At 40.7% G+C, this 22112-nt stretch overlaps 2 protein-coding genes across 2 annotated transcripts in view; one reads left to right on the forward strand and one right to left on the reverse strand.

The window, feature by feature from the left end:
* Positions 1-663: 663 nt before the first annotated feature.
* Positions 664-2795, forward strand: LOC145478725 (uncharacterized). The gene is made up of 2 exons (XM_081456873.1): positions 664-1979; positions 2116-2795. The coding sequence occupies exon 1, from the start codon at positions 664-666 to the stop codon at positions 1798-1800; it is 1137 nt and encodes a 378-aa protein (XP_081312999.1). The 3' UTR covers positions 1801-1979; positions 2116-2795.
* A 3991-nt stretch (positions 2796-6786) lies between these two features.
* LOC145490261 (phospholipase A-2-activating protein-like) overlaps positions 6787-22112 on the reverse strand; it is a 19141-nt gene continuing 3815 nt past the window's right edge. Inside the window, exons 5-29 of the mRNA XM_081469388.1 lie at positions 21553-21682; positions 21053-21124; positions 20730-20803; positions 20478-20568; positions 20157-20220; positions 19990-20039; positions 19450-19511; positions 19032-19090; positions 18757-18786; positions 18443-18517; positions 18167-18239; positions 17578-17724; positions 16962-17048; positions 16535-16606; positions 15698-15789; positions 14948-15028; positions 14560-14599; positions 14100-14207; positions 13267-13372; positions 12645-12747; positions 11902-11978; positions 11404-11473; positions 11255-11317; positions 10444-10536; positions 6787-9802 (exon numbers count right to left, since the gene is read on the reverse strand). Of these exons, the coding sequence (XP_081325514.1) occupies positions 9755-9802; positions 10444-10536; positions 11255-11317; positions 11404-11473; positions 11902-11978; positions 12645-12747; positions 13267-13372; positions 14100-14207; positions 14560-14599; positions 14948-15028; positions 15698-15789; positions 16535-16606; positions 16962-17048; positions 17578-17724; positions 18167-18239; positions 18443-18517; positions 18757-18786; positions 19032-19090; positions 19450-19511; positions 19990-20039; positions 20157-20220; positions 20478-20568; positions 20730-20803; positions 21053-21124; positions 21553-21682 (1967 nt within the window). The 3' untranslated portion in view covers positions 6787-9754. The remainder of the gene's footprint in view (positions 9803-10443; positions 10537-11254; positions 11318-11403; positions 11474-11901; positions 11979-12644; positions 12748-13266; positions 13373-14099; positions 14208-14559; positions 14600-14947; positions 15029-15697; positions 15790-16534; positions 16607-16961; positions 17049-17577; positions 17725-18166; positions 18240-18442; positions 18518-18756; positions 18787-19031; positions 19091-19449; positions 19512-19989; positions 20040-20156; positions 20221-20477; positions 20569-20729; positions 20804-21052; positions 21125-21552; positions 21683-22112) is intronic.

Genomic DNA, 22112 nt, shown 5'->3' on the forward strand with positions numbered 1-22112 from the left:
TCTTCCCCCAACGACGTGCCTCAAGCAGACTGCATTCGACATGCGAGCAATGGCGGCGAACAGAGAGTGCTCCACTTTCTTGTAGATGGCCTCGACGTACAGAACCACATTGTCTATGAATTTCACGGATGTCTATGGCACGGTTGTCCTCGTTGTCATCCCCATCATCGTGACCGACATTCAAAATTCCATCCTGATCGTACCATCCAAGAATTGTTTGAAGTCACTCAACAGAAACACCGTCTTCTGCGCGAGCACGGGTACAACCTTCAAATCATGTGGGAATGTGATTGGAATCGTGAAGTCAAAAGCAATGAAGATCTCAAACAGTTCTTAGCATCGTACGAGATGGTCGAACCTCTTAATCCAAGAGATGCCTTCTTTGGGGGACGAACCAACGCTGTTCGCCTCCATCATGTGGCCAACGAGGCCCAGGGTGAACAAATCAAATACGTGGACGTGACCACCTTGTACCCGTGGGCTAACAAGACACAACAGTATCCCATTGGTCATCCCATCATCATCACCAACCCAGAGAACCAAGACATCCATGCGTACTTCGGTGAAGCAAAAGTAGATGTGATTCCTCCCTATCATTTGTATCATCCCGTCTTGCCCTTCCGACATCGTGGTAAACTGACTTAACCTCTTTGCAGAACCTGCATGGAAGAGGAGATGACCAAGGACCTCTTGGAAAAATCGCATCATTGTCCTCACTCTTCAGAGCAACGTCTTCTTAGGGGTACGTGGTGCACCCCTGAACTCGTCAAAGCAGTAGAGGTCGGGTACCGCATCGTACACATCCACGAAGTCTGGCATTTTTCAGAAGAACAACGTGAAGAAGGGCTCTTTGCTGACTATGTCAACATGTGGTTAAAAGTAAAACAGGAATCAGCCGGGTATCCTAGATGGGCGCAGACTGAGGAACAGAAACAGCAATACGTCCGTGACTACCAAGACAAAGAAGGCATCACCTTAGATCCTCTCCTCATCGAAAAAAATCCAGGACGTAAAGCTACGGCAAAGTTAATGTTGAATAGTTTCTGGGGCAAGTTTGGCGAAAATCTTCAAAAGAAAACCACTGAGGCAGTCACCACACCCGCTCATCTCTTTGCTCTAGTGTCAAACACCTTCACAGACATCCACACGGTCCGCATTTGTTCACAAGATTCCTTGGAGGTGGTCTATTCAAATCTAAGAGAAAACCAGCCCGACAACGGACGTGTCAACATTTTCATTGCTGCCTTCACCTGTTGGGCCCGTTTAAAGTTGTACTCCTATTTAGAGCAGCTACAACAACAAGTCTTATACTTCGACACGGACTCTGTCATTTTCTCCTGGAAGCCTGGCCAACCCGACATTCCTCTGGGAGACTTTCTGGGTGAAATGACCAACAAATTGGACGATGGAGATAACATCATCGATTTCACCTCAGCAGGACCAAAGAATTATGGATACAAGACCAAACACGGTAAAGTGTGCTGCAAAGTGCGTGGCTTCACCCTCTATGTTCGTGGTCAACAACAACATAACTACAACATCATGCGCCAGAACCTTCTGGATGAATTGACGGATCCTCTTGACGAACGCAGAAACATCAACGTCGTCAATCCCAATTTCTTCACCAGATATTCGGCCACCAAACAGTTCAAAGTGGGTCCACGAACCAAAAGATATGGATTGGTGTTTGACAAACGTGTGGTCGATCCGGACACCTTCAAGTCCTATCCTTATGGGTACACACCATCTGGGTTCAATGATGTAGATATGGAAAATGCTGAAACCTTGTTCGAATTGTAAATAGTTTTGTTTTTCAAAGTCCGGCAACACCCCGGCAACTTGTAAATAGTTTTACCCCTAGCGAACTGGCGCGTCTTTGGACGGATCGCGTAGCCCGCGGGACAAGGTTCGATTAGGGAAGGGTCGGGACTTTCTGTTTTTGTACATAGTTTTTGGTAGATAGTGCCCGGCCACAAAGAGTCAAGGTGGCGCCTCGATGATACCCACCCCGGGAGTGCCGATCGGTCCGGGATTTCCTGCACGAGCCGGGGTAACCAGCCCTCGGGGAGTGCCCCACTTATCGACACGCTCGGGGTTTAGTGCTCTCCTTAAGAGAGGGGGACCGGGGAAGCCACTGTTTTTAATTCATTCTGATTTCTTTCCTCTGATTGGATACCGGTGATGTCATTGTCCCATGATGCTTTGCACCACCCCTATATAGGCTAGACTCGGACCCAAGTCTCTCAGTCTTCATCATGGCCACTTGTCGGACGGACCTCTGTCGTTTAGGACCACAGGACACTGTAAGTATCGATTTTGAAGTTGCATGACATTTTTTGCGTGACCCTGGCGTGATTTGTGTCGCCATGGAAATCCGTGAGACCGATCTCAGTCCTCCGTCGAGGCTGGTGGGCTGTTTTCCAACATGGCCAACTTTCGTGGGCGCCGCCATCTTGAATTCTTAATTCGGCTCCTGATTGGCTGAAATTTGTGGCGGCCATCTTGGATTTGGAAAACAATAGCATCCATTGTTCTCCAAACAATAGCCTATCGTCTTTCTCGGCTCCTGATTGGTTACCGCTCATATGAGCGTCTATTACTACTTACCCATTTTACTTATTTACCCGACAAGGGCTCGCACAGGGAACACAGGACCCGAAAAAAAGAAATGAACTATTGTTGTGTAAATATTGCAAATCTCCGGCTGTGCAAAACATTTTGAGAGACAAGGCATTGATAAAGTGACGCCTGGATACACTGACAAGAAGAAAAAAACTCAGATCTTGTAAATGCATTTTCATTTACACATTGTCTTTAAGTGATTTTTAATAGAAAGTAAACGAAAACGTAGCCACAGACTGAAAAATGTCAAGTCGCATTAAACATAGTGGCTAGCATAAGCGGTAATGATTTTGGGCTGCTGTGCAGGTAAGGTGGGTTCTTTTCAGAAAAGTAGTCACACCAACATACAAAATCGCATTGCTCAAATGCACAAAATTGTTGAAGAGAAAACTAGCGGTGAAATTTCTTACCCGCTATTAAGTTTCACTGCAGGCGAGTAGAGCGGAATAAAACCAAACTCCACGGGATCAAAAAGCTAGAACAGCGGAAAAGAAATGATTAAAAGCTAGAAATAAGAAAAAGGCACATTGAACAGTCTTTGAACCGAGAGTAAATGTGAACAAACCGTGCATTATTGTTTATCAAAGACTAAGCCTCTCAACTCCTGAGAACCAACTCTTCAAAATTTTTAAGCGGCTGCATTTAAAGAAAATATTACACAATTCAAAAATAGATTACGCGACAGAGGTTAATAACAAAGTCACCCCTTCATCCGACTTAGGAATAAGCTCAGTTAATGGTGAGTGGTTTGTGTTAATAATGATATTTTAGATGCAAAAAGTTAGGCCCAGTTCAGACGCCGAACTTTTCATAAGCCGAACCTAATACGTTTAATTAAGTACTTGAAAAGTTCGGCGTCTGAATCAGTTAAGAGCGGCTATTTGAATTTGAAGCGGCTCAGCCGTTCTTCCCGCCTAGCTCAGCCGGGAATTTCGGCTTTGGAAAGGCTTTGATTCAGGCGTCGAACTTTTCATGTGCCCAAGTGCCGAACCTAATGCATACACACCTTTCCTGAAAACCGCTGACCTTTCGATGTGTTTTGGTTCAAACTAAATTAAGTTCGGTGAATTAAGTACGACGTCTGAATTAACAGGCGCACTTTTGATAATTTGGGTCGGCCCAAATTCGAATTAAGTTCGGTCAGGAGCCATAATCGGGGACAGAGACCGTCTTGGGATCCGCGCGCACCTATGATATGGGACAATTTTGCTATTTTTAGAACAAATTGCGCCATCCTGACGTCCTATATCCGCGCAGATCCACGCACATGTCGTGGGTTCTCGCGTGGATGTTGTCACGTTGCGTGATCAAATGGTGAGAGTTGCGAGATTCTCTAGCGGACTTTTCACAGCGATGGTGTTGAACAAGGCAGGGAATAAGAACCAGGGCGCTAATATGTAGTTTTATGCTCTGAGCTAATGGAAAAGGTGATTTTTTTAAGATCGAAAACAAGACTTCAATTTTGCGCTGTGAGTGAATAATAAGATCTGCTCGCTATAGTTGTAAACTAACGCGTACGCTTTTGCGTTTGTTCTAACTTAAGAATATAGCAAGAAAACTCTCTACTCTGGTATCGAGTTAATTTGTGAGCTTCTCAAGCAATGCTTAATCATGACCAAAACCTGTTTTAGATGGTTTGTCATTGTTTCTGCTCGTTTGACGTTAGTGAGTGGAGCCTCCTGTATAAAGATGATGATTATGATGATGATGATGATGATGATTATTATTATTATAGTTTGCAAAAGCTTTTGAAAGGAAAGTCTGACGCGTGCAAGTAGCTCATTTGCATAGTGCAGCGCGTGCACTTTCAAGTCCGAGTCGGTGTTTTCAATTATCAAAAACTCTTGAGAAGGAATTCTTTCGTTTTATTTTGTGGTGAGAGGCTGCAACAATTTTCACCAACGCCAAAGACTACCAACATCATGTGTGTTTCTTCAACATGGTGAAGTTTTACACTGCGAAAAAAAAATAGACAAGGAGTTTTAATAACTCGACCAACAAAATCGAAATCGTTATTCGAATCTGAATACAGAAAGCGTCATCGTAACTTTGCTGATTATTTCTGCTGTGTTCACATGTTTTCAGCTAAGCTTTTAATATGTTCTCAAACATTTATCAACCTTAAACATATTTGAAAACTATAGAGATATTGTATGAGTTCGATGAACGTTTTCACACGAAAGTGCGGAAGTCCAATTTGTCATGTTTACTGACTACAAAACACGCATCGGCGGGCCCTCTTATACATCGACAACAGACAATTTATTGGATTTTTACACAAACAAAACTGAGCAGTATCTACAGTAGTAAAGGCCTTGATGAAACATCGAGCGTTGCTTACAATTCAGGCGAAACTCAAACTTGAAATTTTGTTTTACTTTTCGGTCGCGATACACTCTGGCGAAATCCCCGCAAGCGTCTGGTAAGAGCAGGGAAACTTTAGAGTTATAAAACACCGCTATATCCAAATATATCCAACTAGTTTCGCTGTGTTATGGAAAAACTGTCAATCTTCATTATATGTGAAATTTAGAGTGGAGTAATGTGGAGTTCTTGTAAAAGAAGCAGCGGAACCCATCTTGGTTAGTGACATAAAGCGGGACATTTCCCCCGCGCTACATCCGCAAAATCCACGCAGTATGTACGCGCGTGTGCCGCACGCGATGGCGCAATTTGCTCTCTAAATAGAAAAATTGTCCCATATCATAGGGACAGCCCAATACTAGAAATGGCGCGCGCTTACGGTCTCCGTCCCTGATTATGGCTCCTGGGTCGGTTCATGAAAAGTTCGGCGTCTGAATTGGGACTTATCGATGTAATTTCAGGTTACAAAAGTAGGCTTTAAAGGCGTGATTTCACTTGATGAAAGAAGCTACGACTCCTTGACAAACTAGGCTAAACGAACTAGTTTTTGATTTATTTTGCCCTCGTCATTTTGCTTCCAAAACAAAGTGTCGGCAGCTATTTTCTACGTTTTTCGTAGTAGAAGTCCGTCTCCACAGAACGTGTAACGAACCCTCGAAAATCCAGTAAATTCATCTCATTACCCAACGTTCTATTTTATAGAATGCTCATGAGGATATACTTGTTTAGTTTGAAAGTAACATCATTTCAACAATTTGGCATTTCCCATTTCAATTTCCCATTTCCTATTTCTCGTTTCAGTAACATCCATAACACAGCCGGTAAGGCAAGTCGCTGTTAAAGAAACTTACAAAGTTCACAGTTAAGGTCTGACTCTGTACTTATTGACTGAGTTGAAGGGCCGGACGGCAATAAATTTGGCTCGAGCTATGTCCGTCAGTACGTACGCCGACCGGAACGCATCGAGGTCCGTACGTCCAGACTGAGTGCCAAATATTTTCCCATCCGGCCCAACTTAACTCAGTCAATAAGCATTTTATCACAGGATCACGTACTGTCGGAAAGTTGGAAAATTATGTTTACTGCGACAGTGTATACTCCCTTGTTATCGGCTGGAAGCGGATCCTATTATCCAATATATCAACTGATTGATAGCTCAAGAATTAAATTTCAATTGCATCGGTCGCATTTGAGTAATGGAGTCAGCTCTTAGTAAAGAAACGAACATGTCCCGGATAAATCTTCCAAGTCTTCGCTTTCAGCCAGACAAAAAAAACTACTAAATCAAGAAGCAGCGAGAACAAAAACACGAAAAAAAAATCAACCAAAACTTGGCTCTGGACTTAATTGGATCGAAACTTGTATTTATGGTTACTGTAGTATTAAGATTACCGTTTACCTTCAGAGGTGTCTCGCGTCCAAGCGATGTAGCGCGTTTGGTTTAAACTGCAGATACCTAAACCCCTATATCAAATTAAAGCTTATAGAGCTGGCTATCAAACTATATCAAGAATGTTAAAATAAAATGAATTAGCGAAGTTTTAACGACCTCTAAATATGAGCGTCGAATCACCTTTTGGAAGCTACAAGCTAAAGGGAATTTGTTCGTTTGATTTCAAATTTGGACAGTGGCTAGTTGAACATATAAAACAATTAAAACGCGTCTGCAAATTTTTTATTTCGAAATGTTTTTTGGCTGAGAGCGACTTTCTGCATGGTCGCTACACAATTTTTTAATCTCATTTCGAAAATGTTCACTTTTCACTGCAACTGAACATACCAAAACGTAGACACGTTTTGGTAGCGCTTTCAGTCAGGAAACTGAGGAACAAACTAAATTAGCGAAAAACAAAATTTCGCTTTGACTTGTAGCTTCCAAAGGGCGTTTCGGAAGCTCGCATTTAAAGGTCGTGAAACTGAGTTCGACAATTCACTTTTTTTTTAAACAAGCCAAAAAAACCTTGGTATAGTTTGATAGCCAGCTCTATAAGCTTCAATTTGATATGCATGGTGTTTAGGTATCTACAGTTTAAACCGGACGCGCTACATCGCTTGGACGTGAGATACCTCCAAAGGTATCGGTAACCATAAAAGGACATCTTTCTTTCCTCTCGAAACAATTAGGTCCGCCAGTCGGTTCACACGTACAATTAATCCCTAATCTTTTATCTAATAACACACATGCAAAAATGTCAGCGTGCTGACTGGCGAAGAGCCCGTCAAATTGATCCCAAACAGTACAGAAACTTGAAATGCAGGGCAAAAACTTGAAATTGAGTGCACAAACTTGGAATTAAATTGTATGTATATCATTAACAAGTAACCAAATTACCTTTAATTTCTCGTGAAATTTGGAATAAATATTAAAGCACTCGTGAATTTTTCAAAGAATTCAAATCACACTCGCCTCACGGGCTCGTGCAATTTAAGTTAGTGGCCGTTTTTATACTAGAAGACGCATTATCCGTCCAGAAGGATAATGCGTCTTCGCCGTTTTTATACTTAAGACGCATTATCCGTGTGGACGAACTTGGGCAAACATTTGTAGTTCGTCTGGTTATGCGTCTCTAGTATAAAGACGGGCACAAGACGTATTATGCGTCTAGACGAACTATACTTCGAAATTCGTCTTGAACAACGAACTAGGAGAGATAGTTCGTCTAGACGCATAATAAGTCTTGTGCCCGTCTTTATACTAGAGACGCATAACCAGACGAACTACAAATGTTTGCCCAAGTAATGCGTCTTTAGTATAAAAACGGCCACTAGTCTTTGAAAAATTTACTTCTACACGTACTTAATTATTCCAAACTGCACTTGAAATCATTTGATTACCTGTACAAACAGACCAATTTCTTATACAAATAGGACGCGATTACATACGTCGATATCAGATGGGCGCTCTTAATGCAAACTGTTTGATCGCCAGGTAATAAAATGTGAAGACAGAGTCCCTCTTTTTCCATTCTTCAAGTCCAGCGAACGTTTGTTTGTATCCATTCGCGACGTTGGTGGGAGCGGAATATTTTTAGCCCTTAAGGAATTCCCAGGACCAATCGTTTAGAAAGGAAAAGCAACTGTGTGAAAACAGTGCATAGCTTTTCGAACCCTTGACGACAGTAATGGTTTTCACAAGCGCTGGCTGACAGCCGTCACGTATGAAATAATCTTGCATGGTAAATTTCGAATTACTCTGTTTAAAGATGTGTTGGATTAGATACAGATATGTAATCTATCTACCTCTTGGCCTTTAGAATATTGCGCAAATCCGTTCATAAGACTATTCCACGATGGTCAACTCTTGAAGATGTGTGGTTATAACTCAGAATTTAAATGATGGTATCAAGTTTCCTTTTAATTAGCTGTGAAAACAAGATCAGATTCAGTATTGCTACTTAAATAACAAAGAAACGCACCTTTTCCAAGCAGTCGATTTGTCAAACGAGGTAATTTAGTTATTAAAGACGCTTTTCACCAGCAAATATATAATTAATTTCCCCTGGATTTCCGGAGGTTCGCGCGTACATATGGTCGCTACGCACCTGACGCGTGTGCGGGATATCTACAAAGATCCACACAAATCTGGCTGTTTTTACGGGGTGGCCGTATAAAAGGGGTTATTTCAATCAGAAAATCACTGACTGAGCTTTTGTTCGGGCCAGAATAAAGTGAGCGTCATAACGAGGTGGCCGTATGAACGGGGTGGCCGTAAGGTGTCGGCTTCTTCGCGTCGGAACAACCAGAAACCCACACGACTTATTTTCTCGATTCTATTTCAAATACACTTCAGGAAATGCTAAAAAACACGGGTGGTGAAAATTTCCTTGGAGTGGTAGCGCTTAAGTCCAAGGGACTGAACAATAATACTTACACAAGAACATTTCGCCAGCTGAGCGACTATTTGGAACGGCTGAAAGAACACAGCTGAGCTGTTTATTTGTAAGGCACCTTCTTCATTTAAATTAGGCTCTCATTAATTATAAGTTACTCTATAAGAAATAAACATTTCGCACATTTGCAGTAGCTCTCATGTAAAGTCCAGCGTCTACCCAGCCGCTTAGTCTCTGCGTTCTCTCTTGCCTCGCTGTCCGCGCAAGGTCTGGTTGAGAGAAAGCGTTCTCGGCGAGTGCTCTTCGGTGACGTCACTACTCTCGATGAAAACCCAGAATCCCGTTAGCCGAGAACGCCTAGGGACTAGGCTAGTGTGACCACAAAATACATTCAACAACAACAACAACAACAACAACAACAGCAACCCAAAGAATTACATTTTAAAAGCGCGGGAAAAATTCCTTTTACACAGGACACTTGTAAACACGTTCTAATCACGTGGCTCTCGAAAAGCATTTCAGCCAATGAGCGACCGCCATGCGATAAGATGTGAAGCGTAGTGATGCGCACCCTTTTTGAATATGGCAACTCGAATGGTTCTGTGCTGCTGAATTCTGCTCTTGTACAAAACGTTGATACTTAGACCCTTCTGGACTGGTCAACCCAGTCAATATCCTTTGAAAAATCTGCCTGTCACGGGGTTGATGAATTAAGATGGCGGTCTTAAGCACTACCTGATTACAAAACCAGCAGAAACTGTTCTACTAAATGATGCGTCCTTCTAGAACACTTCAAATCATCTTGCTGCTAAACTAAATTGCGATGCATAAAAGCAGCAACCAAATCCGTCTAAACATAGTGGCGTCGAGGTGTTTATACTTTCGGTGCAGCGCTCAGGAACGAAAATAAAGGAGGTTGGCGTGAGAATAGCAATATTTTAATTCATCGTTAATGCAGCTAAAACTTTAGACGCACAGTCACCAACCTGTGGAAAAAATAAAAATATAATTTCTTATGATACTGTCAGTAATGTTATATGATACTGGAAACAAAATCGGAAAGCTGTAATTCCCATATTCAGAGTTCGTCTGTTTTGTTGATCTGTCAAAAACATGTGACGAGGGCAAGAATGTGACGAGAAAATCTCTAACCCAGTAGTTCAGGACGTTTGTCCACTTTTGACGTTCCAATGGCAACTAATTTTGACGTCCGCTTCGTTAATGGAGAGTTCAAAAATGACGTTTACGGCAAACGGCAAAAAATATTCCGAATTTTCTTCGGCTTTTGTTTTTCCTCAAACCTAAACTCAGCCTAACACAAAAATATAAAAAAATCTCCTATTCAGAGTAAATAAAAACATTCCCGCTTTAAGGTATAAATGGCTGAAAAAAGCGAAGTGCTAAAGTTTATATTTTTGCGTTTATCCTTTGCCGAAAAAATCATACTTAATCTCTCTAATAACTGTTTTTGACGCAAATCGTCAGGCTAAACAACGCACTAGCTGCGACAGAATGTGCAAGATGGGAAGGTTTTAAGTACTGCGAAACAGGTTAAAATTGGCCTCGTGCAATACACTAGCCAGCAGTGAGTTGTGCCTCAGTGTTTGAAACTGCTCAGACTACTTACCTTGGGTGGATCGGTAACAGAAGATAAAGACTTTAATGAATTGTCAATTCCTAACGACTGAGCTAAAGCCAAGGAATCTGAATCACCCCAGATCTGTAGATCAACAAAACAAGGAAATCAATTTACAGCGGTTTCCACTTATAAGTTTGTTATTGATCATAAAAATCAAGCAAGGTTGTAACATGACACGGGCAAAATAGTCGCCAAAACAAAAGAATGATTGACGGATGTTTCGAGTTGTATTTTAGTAAAGACCATTTATTTGTCACACATTTCCATCAAAAACGGTGCTAGATACGGGAAGTTTATTCAGTCTTGTTTTAATCTTCAAATCAATGGACCATTCCCTCTACGAGATTCGCCTGCAGAGAATGGTAGTTGTATTCATCATCTTGGACTGGATACGGTTTTGATGATTAAAACTACGATGATTCCCTGCAGGCGCGTCTCAGAGGAAATTGGCCATCGATAAGAACGAAGATCAGACCAGTTTTCTGTGAGCTAATCGACATGGCCTACGTGACTCTTTCCCGCGCTTTAAGATAGGTACATAGCAACGTTAGCAACTGTTTCTATTAAGTTTCTATTATGTCGACTGTTGTTATTATTGTCTCTGTAAGAGAAGTAAGGTAACGACATGGCATTAAGCTACGAGTTCTGATATATGCTTAACCAGCTGTTTTTCGCAAAATTTCAGATAATTTACATTTGTAGGCTGGGATTCCCTCGTAACTCGACCTCGGACCAGGTCGAGATAACAGCACAGATAGAAGTTCTACTCTTTCCTTAAATTAATTGCTTTCTCACTTACCAAAGTTCCAACTGCCACCAGAGATCTGAATCTGACTTCACTATCTGTTTCATTTTCTAAAATCTGCAAAGAACACATTGTTAGGAACCAAAACTGGAACAAACTTTTGTGCATAGTCGAAACAATGACCAAAACTTCAAAATACTTACCTCAGCTAGAGTAGATAGACACTGTGTCTTTGCTTCAAAATCGTTATGTTTTCGTAGAAGGACAGAAAAACTACAAAAGTAATAAGTAATTAAATCAGAGCATGCTTCTAAGTAATTGTTACTAGGTGTAATTCAGTATCAAAGAGCCCCCGAGCTTCCCTTGAAAAAACGTCCAGAAACGCAATTTGGAATATAATTTCGTGTTTGATATATTACATCAGGTTATTAACCAAACGAGAGAAGAAGGGGAATGATTTAAAACAAAATGGGCTACGCTTAAGCTATAGATTGCGCCGTTAGCACGGTTTCATGAGTTTTGTCTGATATTTTGAAAGAAAACGCTCCTTTGAAGGTCTGCTGTTGTTGTTGCTTTGTTAATTTAACAGTAACAGCTCGGGTCCAGTCTTTCACGAGGATTTGTCCGTTGTCCCGACTGAAGTGGCACAAAATGTGTATATTAGAGAAATGTTCTGCAAGTGTAAATAACATGACACTTACTTAAGAAGAACGGTACATAAAGATATCCTGATATTCTTGTTAGCGCACTTACACCAAGGTATTGAATGTTCTACTATCTGAAGAATAACGAATAGCAAAATAGTTGAGTAATCGTGATACTTATCTTAATCATTTTCAGACTCTGAGTTTAACAACCTCGCTTGAACTGATGAAATCAAAGCGTACGACTATTGAACAAAATTAATGAGCAATACTGTCAAGTGGTATTCTCAATGCTGGTTCTAACTTTAAAGTTTTTGGATAGAACCATAGAGTAAGACCTTCCAACGAAGCTACTGAACACGATCTTCATGAGGTAGTGTACATCATGATACACAATGTGGTTCTAATGATAACGTTTTCAAAAGAAAACCTAGTGTGTGACCATTGACAGATAATGTGCAGTACTTTCAGCTGGTAATTTTCATCTTTTTGCCAGGCACTTTAAGGTTTGAAAGGGATACCCAAGTTACCAGTTCCCGTTATGCACATGTTGGGTATCACTCTTTTAAGTTCAAGGTGCTATGCCGCGGTTTGCACATCTTGAAAAATTTAGTCTAAATCTGTCAAGTTCGTCGTTTGTAATCCGCGTCAATCTTCTCCATCCTTGCTCTTCTATGGCTCATTATTATAACTTCAGGTTTCCTTCAATCGAAGGGTAAACTTATACATGACCATTGTAACTCAAAATAGCATGACTGAGCTCCTTTAATTAGCAATACCCTTTAAACCACTCATCTCACCTTTTCTCTGTGTTTCAGCACTAAAGCTGATCCATCGTAAGACAAAAACAAATTAGACAATATTCTAAACGACAAGAGCACATTGGGTTGAGGATTATCGTCCCTTGAGGAGAAAAAAAAACGAAAAAAAGTTAGCAAAACCGACATGAAAACAAATAAACAAACAAAGAAAAACATGTAAAATCAACTACAATATTATTTTTAGAAGAAAGGATCTATTGAACTTTGTAAAAGCTAGATCAAGGGCTGTTATCTATGAAATTCTTAATTTTGTTTTGATCCTGTAAATAAATGTTGTTGTAGTCCATGGACATTGGCGTCGCAGTTATTAATTATTTTTTATTCTTAGTTAGGTGTACCGTATTAACAGAAGGTTTCCCCTCAGCTACCGTAGGTACCTTTAAACACGTTCATAAGTTCGTTCGCTCAATAATGTATAATGGTGTTGCCATCACGTGAAATACTCCCAGTTACCCAAATTTCTCCTTTTCCAAAACAAAAAAATGAATAGAATTGGCTGTTTTTAGCGTTTCTCGTAATTTGCACTTACAAAAAGAAAATGGATGACAAAAAAATAGAATATTTCAAAAGTTTAATATCGTGATCATAACAATCCTTCTACCTTGTGCAGGCAAGTAAGTGAGCTGTAAGGTTGTCGCCATCAGAACCACTGCAACATGAGTTGGCGATGGACGGAAAACGAACGGCAAGCCGCAGAATATCCAGAGCTGTTTGAAAACAAAATGCCGTAAGCTATTGAGAACAATGTCTGCAACGAACGCGCAATTCTCATTAACGTCAACCAGGGGCGTAGCTAGGGGGGTCCTGGGTGCCCGTGACCCCCCCCCCCCTTTTACATTGAGGAAACAACCTACAACAGGTGGCGAAAACGACATGACAATCTGGAGAGTACCCTCACTTTGACAGTGTTACCCCCCCTCCTTTGAAAAATCCTGGCTACGCCCCTGTCAATGGTCGGTTAAGTCTGCATACGAGCCAAGTGGCCCATCAGGCCGGAGCTGATCTCCGGTTTCAGTAGCACGAAGCAACCAGGAGTATTTCTGCTCCCCCTGGATGGGATGCCAGTCCATCGCAGGGTTACCCCAGCATTAAGTTTGCCGGTACCCATTTATACACCTGGGTGGAGAGAGGTACTGTGCGAGTAAAGTGTCTTGCCCAAGAACACAACACGATGTTCCCGGCCAGCGCTCGAACCCGGACCGCTTGATCCGGAGTCGAGCGCATTAACCATGAGGTCACCGCACCTCCACAAATTCATTTCTCAATAAATGTCACGGTCACTAAAGCAACTCTAAATTTCCATCTATAGAAAAAAAAAGTTGAAGTAACGTCTTATTAGTTTAGAAGCGAAAACTTCGTAGACAACTTGCGTACCAACATTGTAGAAGAAGTGATTGGCCACATAAAAATAGAAGCTTATTACAATCCACGTACCTGGAAATAGCTGCTTTGGAGGCCATTTTAACGCTTTCACCAGCACAGAGAAGTGTTCCACCTTTGGTGATCTGGATTTATCTGCACTTCCCACATCATTCAGAAATACTAGTATAAGGCGTGTAAGGAAACGTCGAATTAAGGATCTGTATGAACTTAACTACTTTGTTCACTTTTGCTGCGCTGATGGCCATGATTTGGATGCGATGTTAGCAAAAATAAAGGAAAATATAGACATAGACGGACATAGCAATTTTTCTTGGACAAGTCTGTCCAAGGAAAATTAGAATTGCTTTAGAAGCACACCCGACCACAACGACTGATCTCTCGAACAAAGCATGGCAAATTCATCACGATTGCATTGCTCGCCTTTTCCGTGTTCTAAGCTTCTTGCTTTTTGTCGATTCACCCCCGAAAAAATTTACTCTGTCCGGGTAACAGTGAAATATGTCATGCTTACCTATCAAGTTTTGAAGTTCGTCGTCTGTTAATTGTTGTTCCTACAGAGTGAAGAGAACGACAAACTAAAATCATGCACTTTAAGTAACGTTTTTCCCAGATCTCTTTCTTACGCAACTTCCTACTTAAAATAAGAGATCTGGGAACGAAAACAATGCACCGCTAAAGAACTCATTGAGGGCAAACTAACTTGATTTTAGCATAATGATGGAGGGTTGACATACAATATAAACACAAAGTAAAAAGCGACACAGATAAAGAAAAAGGAAATCATCAACTAAAAATTATCAAAACTAAAATCAAATTACGTTATTTGTGTGAGGGTAAACTCGTAATTCCGGTTTGGGAAGGTGAGAGTTGAAAAAGTCTGCACACAAAACGTCACTAACCTCTTCTAAGCTAGAGTTGAATTCTTTTAATTTTCCCGCAATTGCGTTGATGTTAGCGCTATCAAATGATACACACGACGTCTAAAAGGAAAGCCAACACATTCATTAAGAAATGTACAATCAAAGTAACATGCTAGGGGTGGAGTGGGGAGTTCTTAGCGGAAACGTGGGTGGGGTAGTGCAAATGACGCTATTGAATACTGACCCCGTTTTAAGAGAAAATCTCGCCATTTTCCTACTCTCTTTAAGGTATGATTTATCTTGTCACTTTGTGATACCAGGCACGAAGAAGAATGGTATCAAGTAGGAACAGGTTTCTGAGGGCACTCCCCTAAATCACACCCCGTTCACTCAAGATTAAGGGCATCTCCTCTTCATCTTAAAACATCAGCAAGTCGCGAACCAACGGCCTATTAAGAGTTTCTAATCATCTGCTCTACGAAGGACAGTTAAACGGATTTGTAAGGAAAAGTCTGCGTCAGGCCAGTGGTCCATGAAGCCGGATCTTATCTCTGGTTTCTCTGTACATGTATTCCTACCCCTCTGGATGGTATGCTAGTCGAACGCAGGATTAGCACCCCGCTCACAGAATTAAATTCACCGTTTCCAATTTACATTCCTGGGTGGAGAGAGGCACTGTGAGAGCATATCTTGCACAAGAACACAACACAATGACCCCGGCCAGGGCTCAAACCCAGACTGCTTAATGCATAATATGCAAAGAATTAAAAGAGTTGCTGGTTTAGATACCTTAGGGAAGTAAGGATTTTGAGCAGCTGTGGGACTTTCATTTGGTGGACTGACTTGATTGGCTGACTGTCCTGATCTATAACTACTGGAACCTGGAAAGATAAATCTCAAGATTAACTACCCATCACAAAAATTGCTTTCCCAAATTCACGCGTTGTTTACTCGGCTAACATTGAAATGAGCGTTTGTAAGCAGTTACATGTACAGCCGGGGTCATAAACGTAATTACCTTTTTCATGTAATCATATACATTAAGGCCTATTTTCATGAGAGAAAATATTTTTGGCACGTTTCCGATATAAACGATACGCGTAACTTAACAAAGGTTTGGTGCGGACAAATTTCGTTGAGTTAAAAACTTTTTCTCATCCGTGCAGAGGCAAAACTTTACCCGCGCTCGGACCCACTGAATGGGTAATCTGAGGATGGGTGAAATGTTGGCTCCTCACGGATGAAGAAAAAGTTATTTGTACAACGCAATTTATCCGTACCGGCTCATCTTTTGTGGTTCCGTCGTGCAAACGGGCCTTAAGTAAAAGAGGACAGAAAACAAAAAAAAGGATTCAGTTCAAAGTTAGAGTAAGACTGTACCAATTTTTTTGAGGAAGGAACCTGAGGTCGAATTATAAGAGCTGGCAATCAACTCCAGCTTCCGTGGCAGTTTAAACTCCAAAGCAGACTTGGACATACAAACTTTCAAGGTGAGAAATCAGCGTCCTATTCGCTCCTTGGAACAAAACGAATTGTTCTATGCTGTTAGCACGCTATGCGACCAAATTTACTTCTAAAGATAAGCCCATATTACTTTATGAGGCAAGGTATTTTAATTGTCAGTACCAGTAAACGGGTCCACTCCATCTCCTGTATTAGTCTGTTGAGATGTATACGATGGTCTGTAGTTACCACCACCTGTAATACAAGAAAAAATAACAGCATTTAAACCAGCCAAGTATTGATGTGTTTCCCAGATTGGCCAAACAAATCACAAGTTTCATCAGACATGTTTTTAAATTTGTCTGAAAAACGTTGCGCTAATTCAGTTCTAGAAGTGGAAGCAAGTGTCAAAGACTGCTGCTGGTCAATCATCATTCTGCGAAACAACAAATAGCTGGGAGGTAAAACTAGATGGCAATATCTACGGTGTGTTAGCAGTGAAAGAGGTAACTAATGTTGAAGATTTTCGTAAACTACTTTGCTTGATACCGTGTTGAGACAGCAAGGAGAATTTACAAGCGACATTTAACGTTTGGATTTGGTTGTGCACCTGTAAAAGGATCAACACTTCCTCCTCCCATGCTGGTATCAGACACTGGCTGGGATGGCCCAGTGGGTGGAATATAGCGTCCAGCTCCTAAAATACAACATGAAAACCATTCCAAATACAGTTCACAAGCTATACCTCAACCCCCCAAAAATAACAGCATCCTTGGCAGTCCAATTCAATTGCAGGTATTCAAAATAACCCACAAGCAATATTAGCCTGGCTAATATTATAAATAACAGTCCTAGGTCTATGAAATCATATGAGATGCTTTACGGTGTTCCGGAAACTTACACTCTGATTGCTGAACAGTTCACAGTTGTGTGAGAATGCCTGTGTGTTCACCAGTTTCACTTTCCCCCGCTCTCTAGACCTTTTGCATGATTCCCCATCCTTACCACCGTTGAAGATATTTACTTCAAGCTGTGATTGGCTAACTAATGACAATGATTTTTTTCTAGACTGCTATCATTCTCTTCCTTTACCTAGCGCCACGCCGATACAGAAATGTGAAGCGAAAGAGCAACGATCACGAGGCGAGAAGTTCGCGCAAAGAAAGAAGGAAAAAGAATCAGGCGTTTGATATTATTTAACTATCACTTCATACTGCACCACTCACCGGTAAACGGATCAGCAGCTGACGGTGCCTGTTGTCCTATTGTAACACCTTTAGTGTTCTTCTGGATGAAGTCAACAACTTGATCCAAGAACATCTGACTGAGATCATTGCGCTCTAGAAACTGGTGTGCAGCCATCCACGGATCATCTACAAGACGCCCAAAGACAACTGAGTGATTAAGGTGATAAACGAGATAACGTAAGTCTACTTTATGTCAAAGCGCTTTTTTTTTCAAGTTACGCTTTTTTCCCACATACCGCCTGTCGAGGGACGGACCATTATTTTTTTGAAGGGGTGGTAGGTTGGGCAATTTTCTGAGGTACGATTTTTTTTCTCATTTTTAGGTTGTCATTGATTTTTTTGGGTGGGCAATAGCTTGTGCAAGAAATCTTTCAAAATCAAAAATAGGAACTTGTTAGTGGAAAGCGCTTGCTCGACTTTTTCCCCATGGCTCCCCTTGCACGATTTTCTTTCCGCAGTTTTTGCCCTGCAAGAACTTTTTTTTGGAAATTGCCCAACCCCCAACCCCCACCTCCTCCACACACCTCGAAAAATAATTGCCCGTCCCTAATGAGACTAGATTACGTACCAGTTAGATTGTAAGGCAGCTTCATACGAGGACGGCCTTCTTGAATTTCAACATCAAACACGAAGTCATACTCCTAGGAGACAAAACAAATAGACGATATATTACCAGTTTTTAAATAAATTTATAAGAAGACTTCTCAGCACTAACAAATGTAATTGTGAACTTGAGAGGATGAGGAAATTACCTGCACCTATGAATTGCGAGATACTCTCATGGTTGCAAAACTACTTTACACAAGAGTGAAGGTGAGAAATTGAGAGTTGTTAGCGGACATACCTTCCCATTGTACATTGTTTTGTTGGTTTGTCTTGCAGCACCTTCTGTTCCCGCTGATCCTACTACTTCACCAACCTGTAACAAGAGAACAGATATGAAGGAACGTCAGTAAAGCAATGACTACGCCCTCCATGAACATTCTTTTGGCGCATCATGCCATCATTCACTTTGGGAAAGGAACACTCTGTGACATGTTTGTTTGGTTAGTCTTTGGTTGTTGTTTTCCTGTTGCAGTTATCAGCCTCTGGTTCTACTAAGCATAGTTACTAACTATGAACTAAGTAATCAATTGCTTGCACCATAAAAATTGTTACCTTATCCCATCTTGTTTCCATGCCATTCCACTGCAAAAACAAGCAAGACTTCATCATTAGAAGCTGATTTGCATTTAGCATCATAGGCACGCAATGCGTGCAAAAGGATAACAAGTTTTGAAAGCCGTAAAAAAAATACCGTTAAACAATCGACTACAGGTTGAGGTTTATCCTGTTGTAGTCAACACAAGGGCAAAGTAGCACGCGTACGTGAAGTGGAAATCACACAAAAATTGTTCTCCAAACTGATAAGTATTAAAGGACTAAATTATCACCTGGTGGCATTCAATTATGTTTCCTCTTCTTATGAGCTTTGTTTGAGCACTTCTATCACCTGGGTAAAGAATTAATGTCAGTGACACCTAAACTGAAGCCTTTAAAATCTTGTGATCAATTTATATTTCAATTTTGGTTCGTAGTACCAAGTTGCAGGTGGTAAGAAAAAGGAAAGGGTATAGATGGTCAGGAATTAAAGGAGGCACTTAACATTGTTTTCTGTGAGCATAACTAGGTTAGGAACATTGCCACCTCCCCCTGGAGGGGATCCTCAGCTACTGCAGCTCACCACCCAGCATGGCTTCACCAGCCTTTTGTCACTATGTGTATTGGAGTCCTTGTTTGTGTTCTGATCTGCATGATGGTTGTTTTTTGTTTCTAAGTTGCTACTGTGCTGTACACTGTATTTTGCAGTACCTGGTCTAAGAAGAGCTTCTGGACCGGGAAGATCCTCTAGTTTGACATCACCCAACTGACCACTAAAAAAACAGACAAGCACAAAACAAACAAAAAGATTGGATGCATGCTCTCATTTGAACCCATAATATGGGAGATGTATGCGGGTGGTCACAAGTCAGTGATACAGCTGCTGTATAATTAGACCAGTGAGCCATGTGTCACCATGTGTCCGTAAGCAGGCAAGATGAACTGAATCCTGTACTATGACTGGCTACTCGAGCGGGCAAGTTGAAGCTATCTTGCCCACTCCAGATTACCCGCTGTATCCCACAAGAAAATAGTGTTCTTTTTCCAGTTAATAAATCCTCTATTAACCAAGCTTGTTAGGTCAAGATGGCTAGATATTGGCCTTGTTCTTTTTTGAGGGTTTATGAACCTTGATGCTGACTCAGTCCATAAACACGCAGAAAAAGAACTTGGCCAATATCAGGCCATCTCAAATTCATGCTTGGTCAATAACCCATATATATGGAAATGCAATGGTTAATGACCATGTACCTGGCAGCCTCAGCTGGAATAGCATGACTTGCAACTTCAGCATCAAATAGCTGCAGGAAGAGACAAATTGGGAATCAACTATTCTGTTAAATTATTTGATCTTTTTCTTTTAATGCTACTTAACAAAACAATCTGAATAGAAAGCAAATGACCGATACCAAACTGACCTTTAACTCTTCTTCTGATGCAAATCTCTCTTCAGAAGCAGTGAAAACACGTGCAATACCATCACTAGAAAAAAGAACAAATATATCATTATCATCTTTTCATAATGAAAACAAACGGCTGTAGTAACCTGTGTGCAAAGAGACACACTGTGTACTACAGGAGCTTGTGTTAAGAGTTTGTGATTTGATAAACAAAAAAAATATTAAACCATTCAAATCTGTAAGAAAATCACAATGAAATAATTATATGAAATAAGAAAGATGCATGCAACATATGCATAATTATATGTACATTATTACAAACTCTTGAATCAAACTGACCTTGAACCAGCTACAATGTCTCCATTACTTAAACATGTAACACACCAGACTGACTGGGCAGGGAGTGTGATTGTCTGAGAGCATTCTCCTCCTGATAACAGTGAAAAATTTACAGTTTATAGATAAGCGATGTTGCACAAACAATAGATTAATGGATTAATAAAACTTAATATTACAAATTTTGAAGTTCTGTTCAAGAGGTAAACTGTATAAATTATTTATTAAATGCAATGTCTGAAAGGAGTTACATACCCTTCCATATTCGCAGTGACCTGTCTTCTCCAACAGAGACAAAACTGCCACAGTCATCAGGCAGAGCTGCAATACTGTAGATAAAAACAAGTATGACACAAAATTTAATTTTTTTTATTGACTCCAATAAAATCCATTTCCACAGATTGAGATTAAGGTGAACATACTATTAATTTCAATTACATGACCAAATGTGTAGTGGTCAGAGGTACAAGTACTTCACAATGCTCCCTTACCTTTCTCTAGATTTTGCTAATGGTGGATCAAGATAAGATTAGTTAAAGACAATTAAACGCCAGCTGATAACTAGGTCTGAGACTGACCTGTAGATAAAGCTTGTATGTCCCGTGTACACTTGGAGACATTCACCTGTGCACATCCATCTTCTGATGGTGCTGATCAGAGAAAACAAATCATCACACAATGTAAGTTTACACTGATAGTTCACAATAGGAGTGCTACATGTACTTAACTTGTAAAATCTAAGCCTGCTTCCAACTTTTAAGCCTACATGGATGAAACTCTAGTGTTGGAATATTCTCATGAAAGTTCTTGTACTACACGACTGCGTAATTTGCCTGGCAAGATTTCTTTTTTCAGTAGAGCAGAATCTCTTTACAACAGCCACCCTTGGGCAGAATTAACAGACCATTGTAAGGTGGCGGCCATTGAAGGGAGGTTTAAATGTGAGTAAAATGGTGTAGTCGAGACAAAAAGTCCTAGCCATCGTGAAGAGGGAGTCATTAGTGGAGGTTTGACTGTCTTCTGAGTGTGACAATCTCAGGCATTTGAAAACAAGAATCAGTGAGATTACATTGAATACCTATCATTAGAACAGGACAAAAACTCCAGAGCTGAGAGCACAGCTAGACCTCTGACACAGTCACTGTGACCGGTAAAGGTCATTTGACATGCTCCGGCCTTCCACATCTTGATTGTCCTGTCAGCTGAACCTGGAAAATAGGAAAAAAGAACATACACCAGCCAGTAATGAATGTGCTGCATTAATTATTTAATAAATTATTGTTATCTATTAAAATAAGTCTAGTTGCTTACTTAATTTTCAAACTGTGTTTCAAAATACACATCACAGATAACAAACAAAAATAATTACAATACACCAGAATAGGAAACAGGAAACAGGTCAAAACAAAAAAATAGACACAAGGAAAAAACAAAGAGAACTTTAAGTTTGACAGTGGTCATTTCAAGTACCATTTAAAGGTAGTGAAAGTCATGTTTGCTTCAATCTAAAGTTTTCAACACAACCCCGGAATGGTCAATGTTATTTTGAGAGTTCATTTTGAACTGTTACATACATGTAAGTCTGTCTGCTGATAGCAGGAATCAATTCACAACAAGACTTGTAGCAGGTCAGTCATT

The sequence above is a fragment of the Orbicella franksi genome, chromosome 1 (assembly GCF_964199315.1).
Source record: "Orbicella franksi chromosome 1, jaOrbFran1.1, whole genome shotgun sequence".
NCBI classification, from domain to species: Eukaryota; Metazoa; Cnidaria; class Anthozoa; order Scleractinia; family Merulinidae; genus Orbicella; species Orbicella franksi.

Coding starts and splice junctions, on each gene's coding strand:
- LOC145478725 (XM_081456873.1), top strand. CDS start 664: ATGGAAGAGGAGATGACCAAGGACCTCTTGGAAAAATCGCATCATTGT.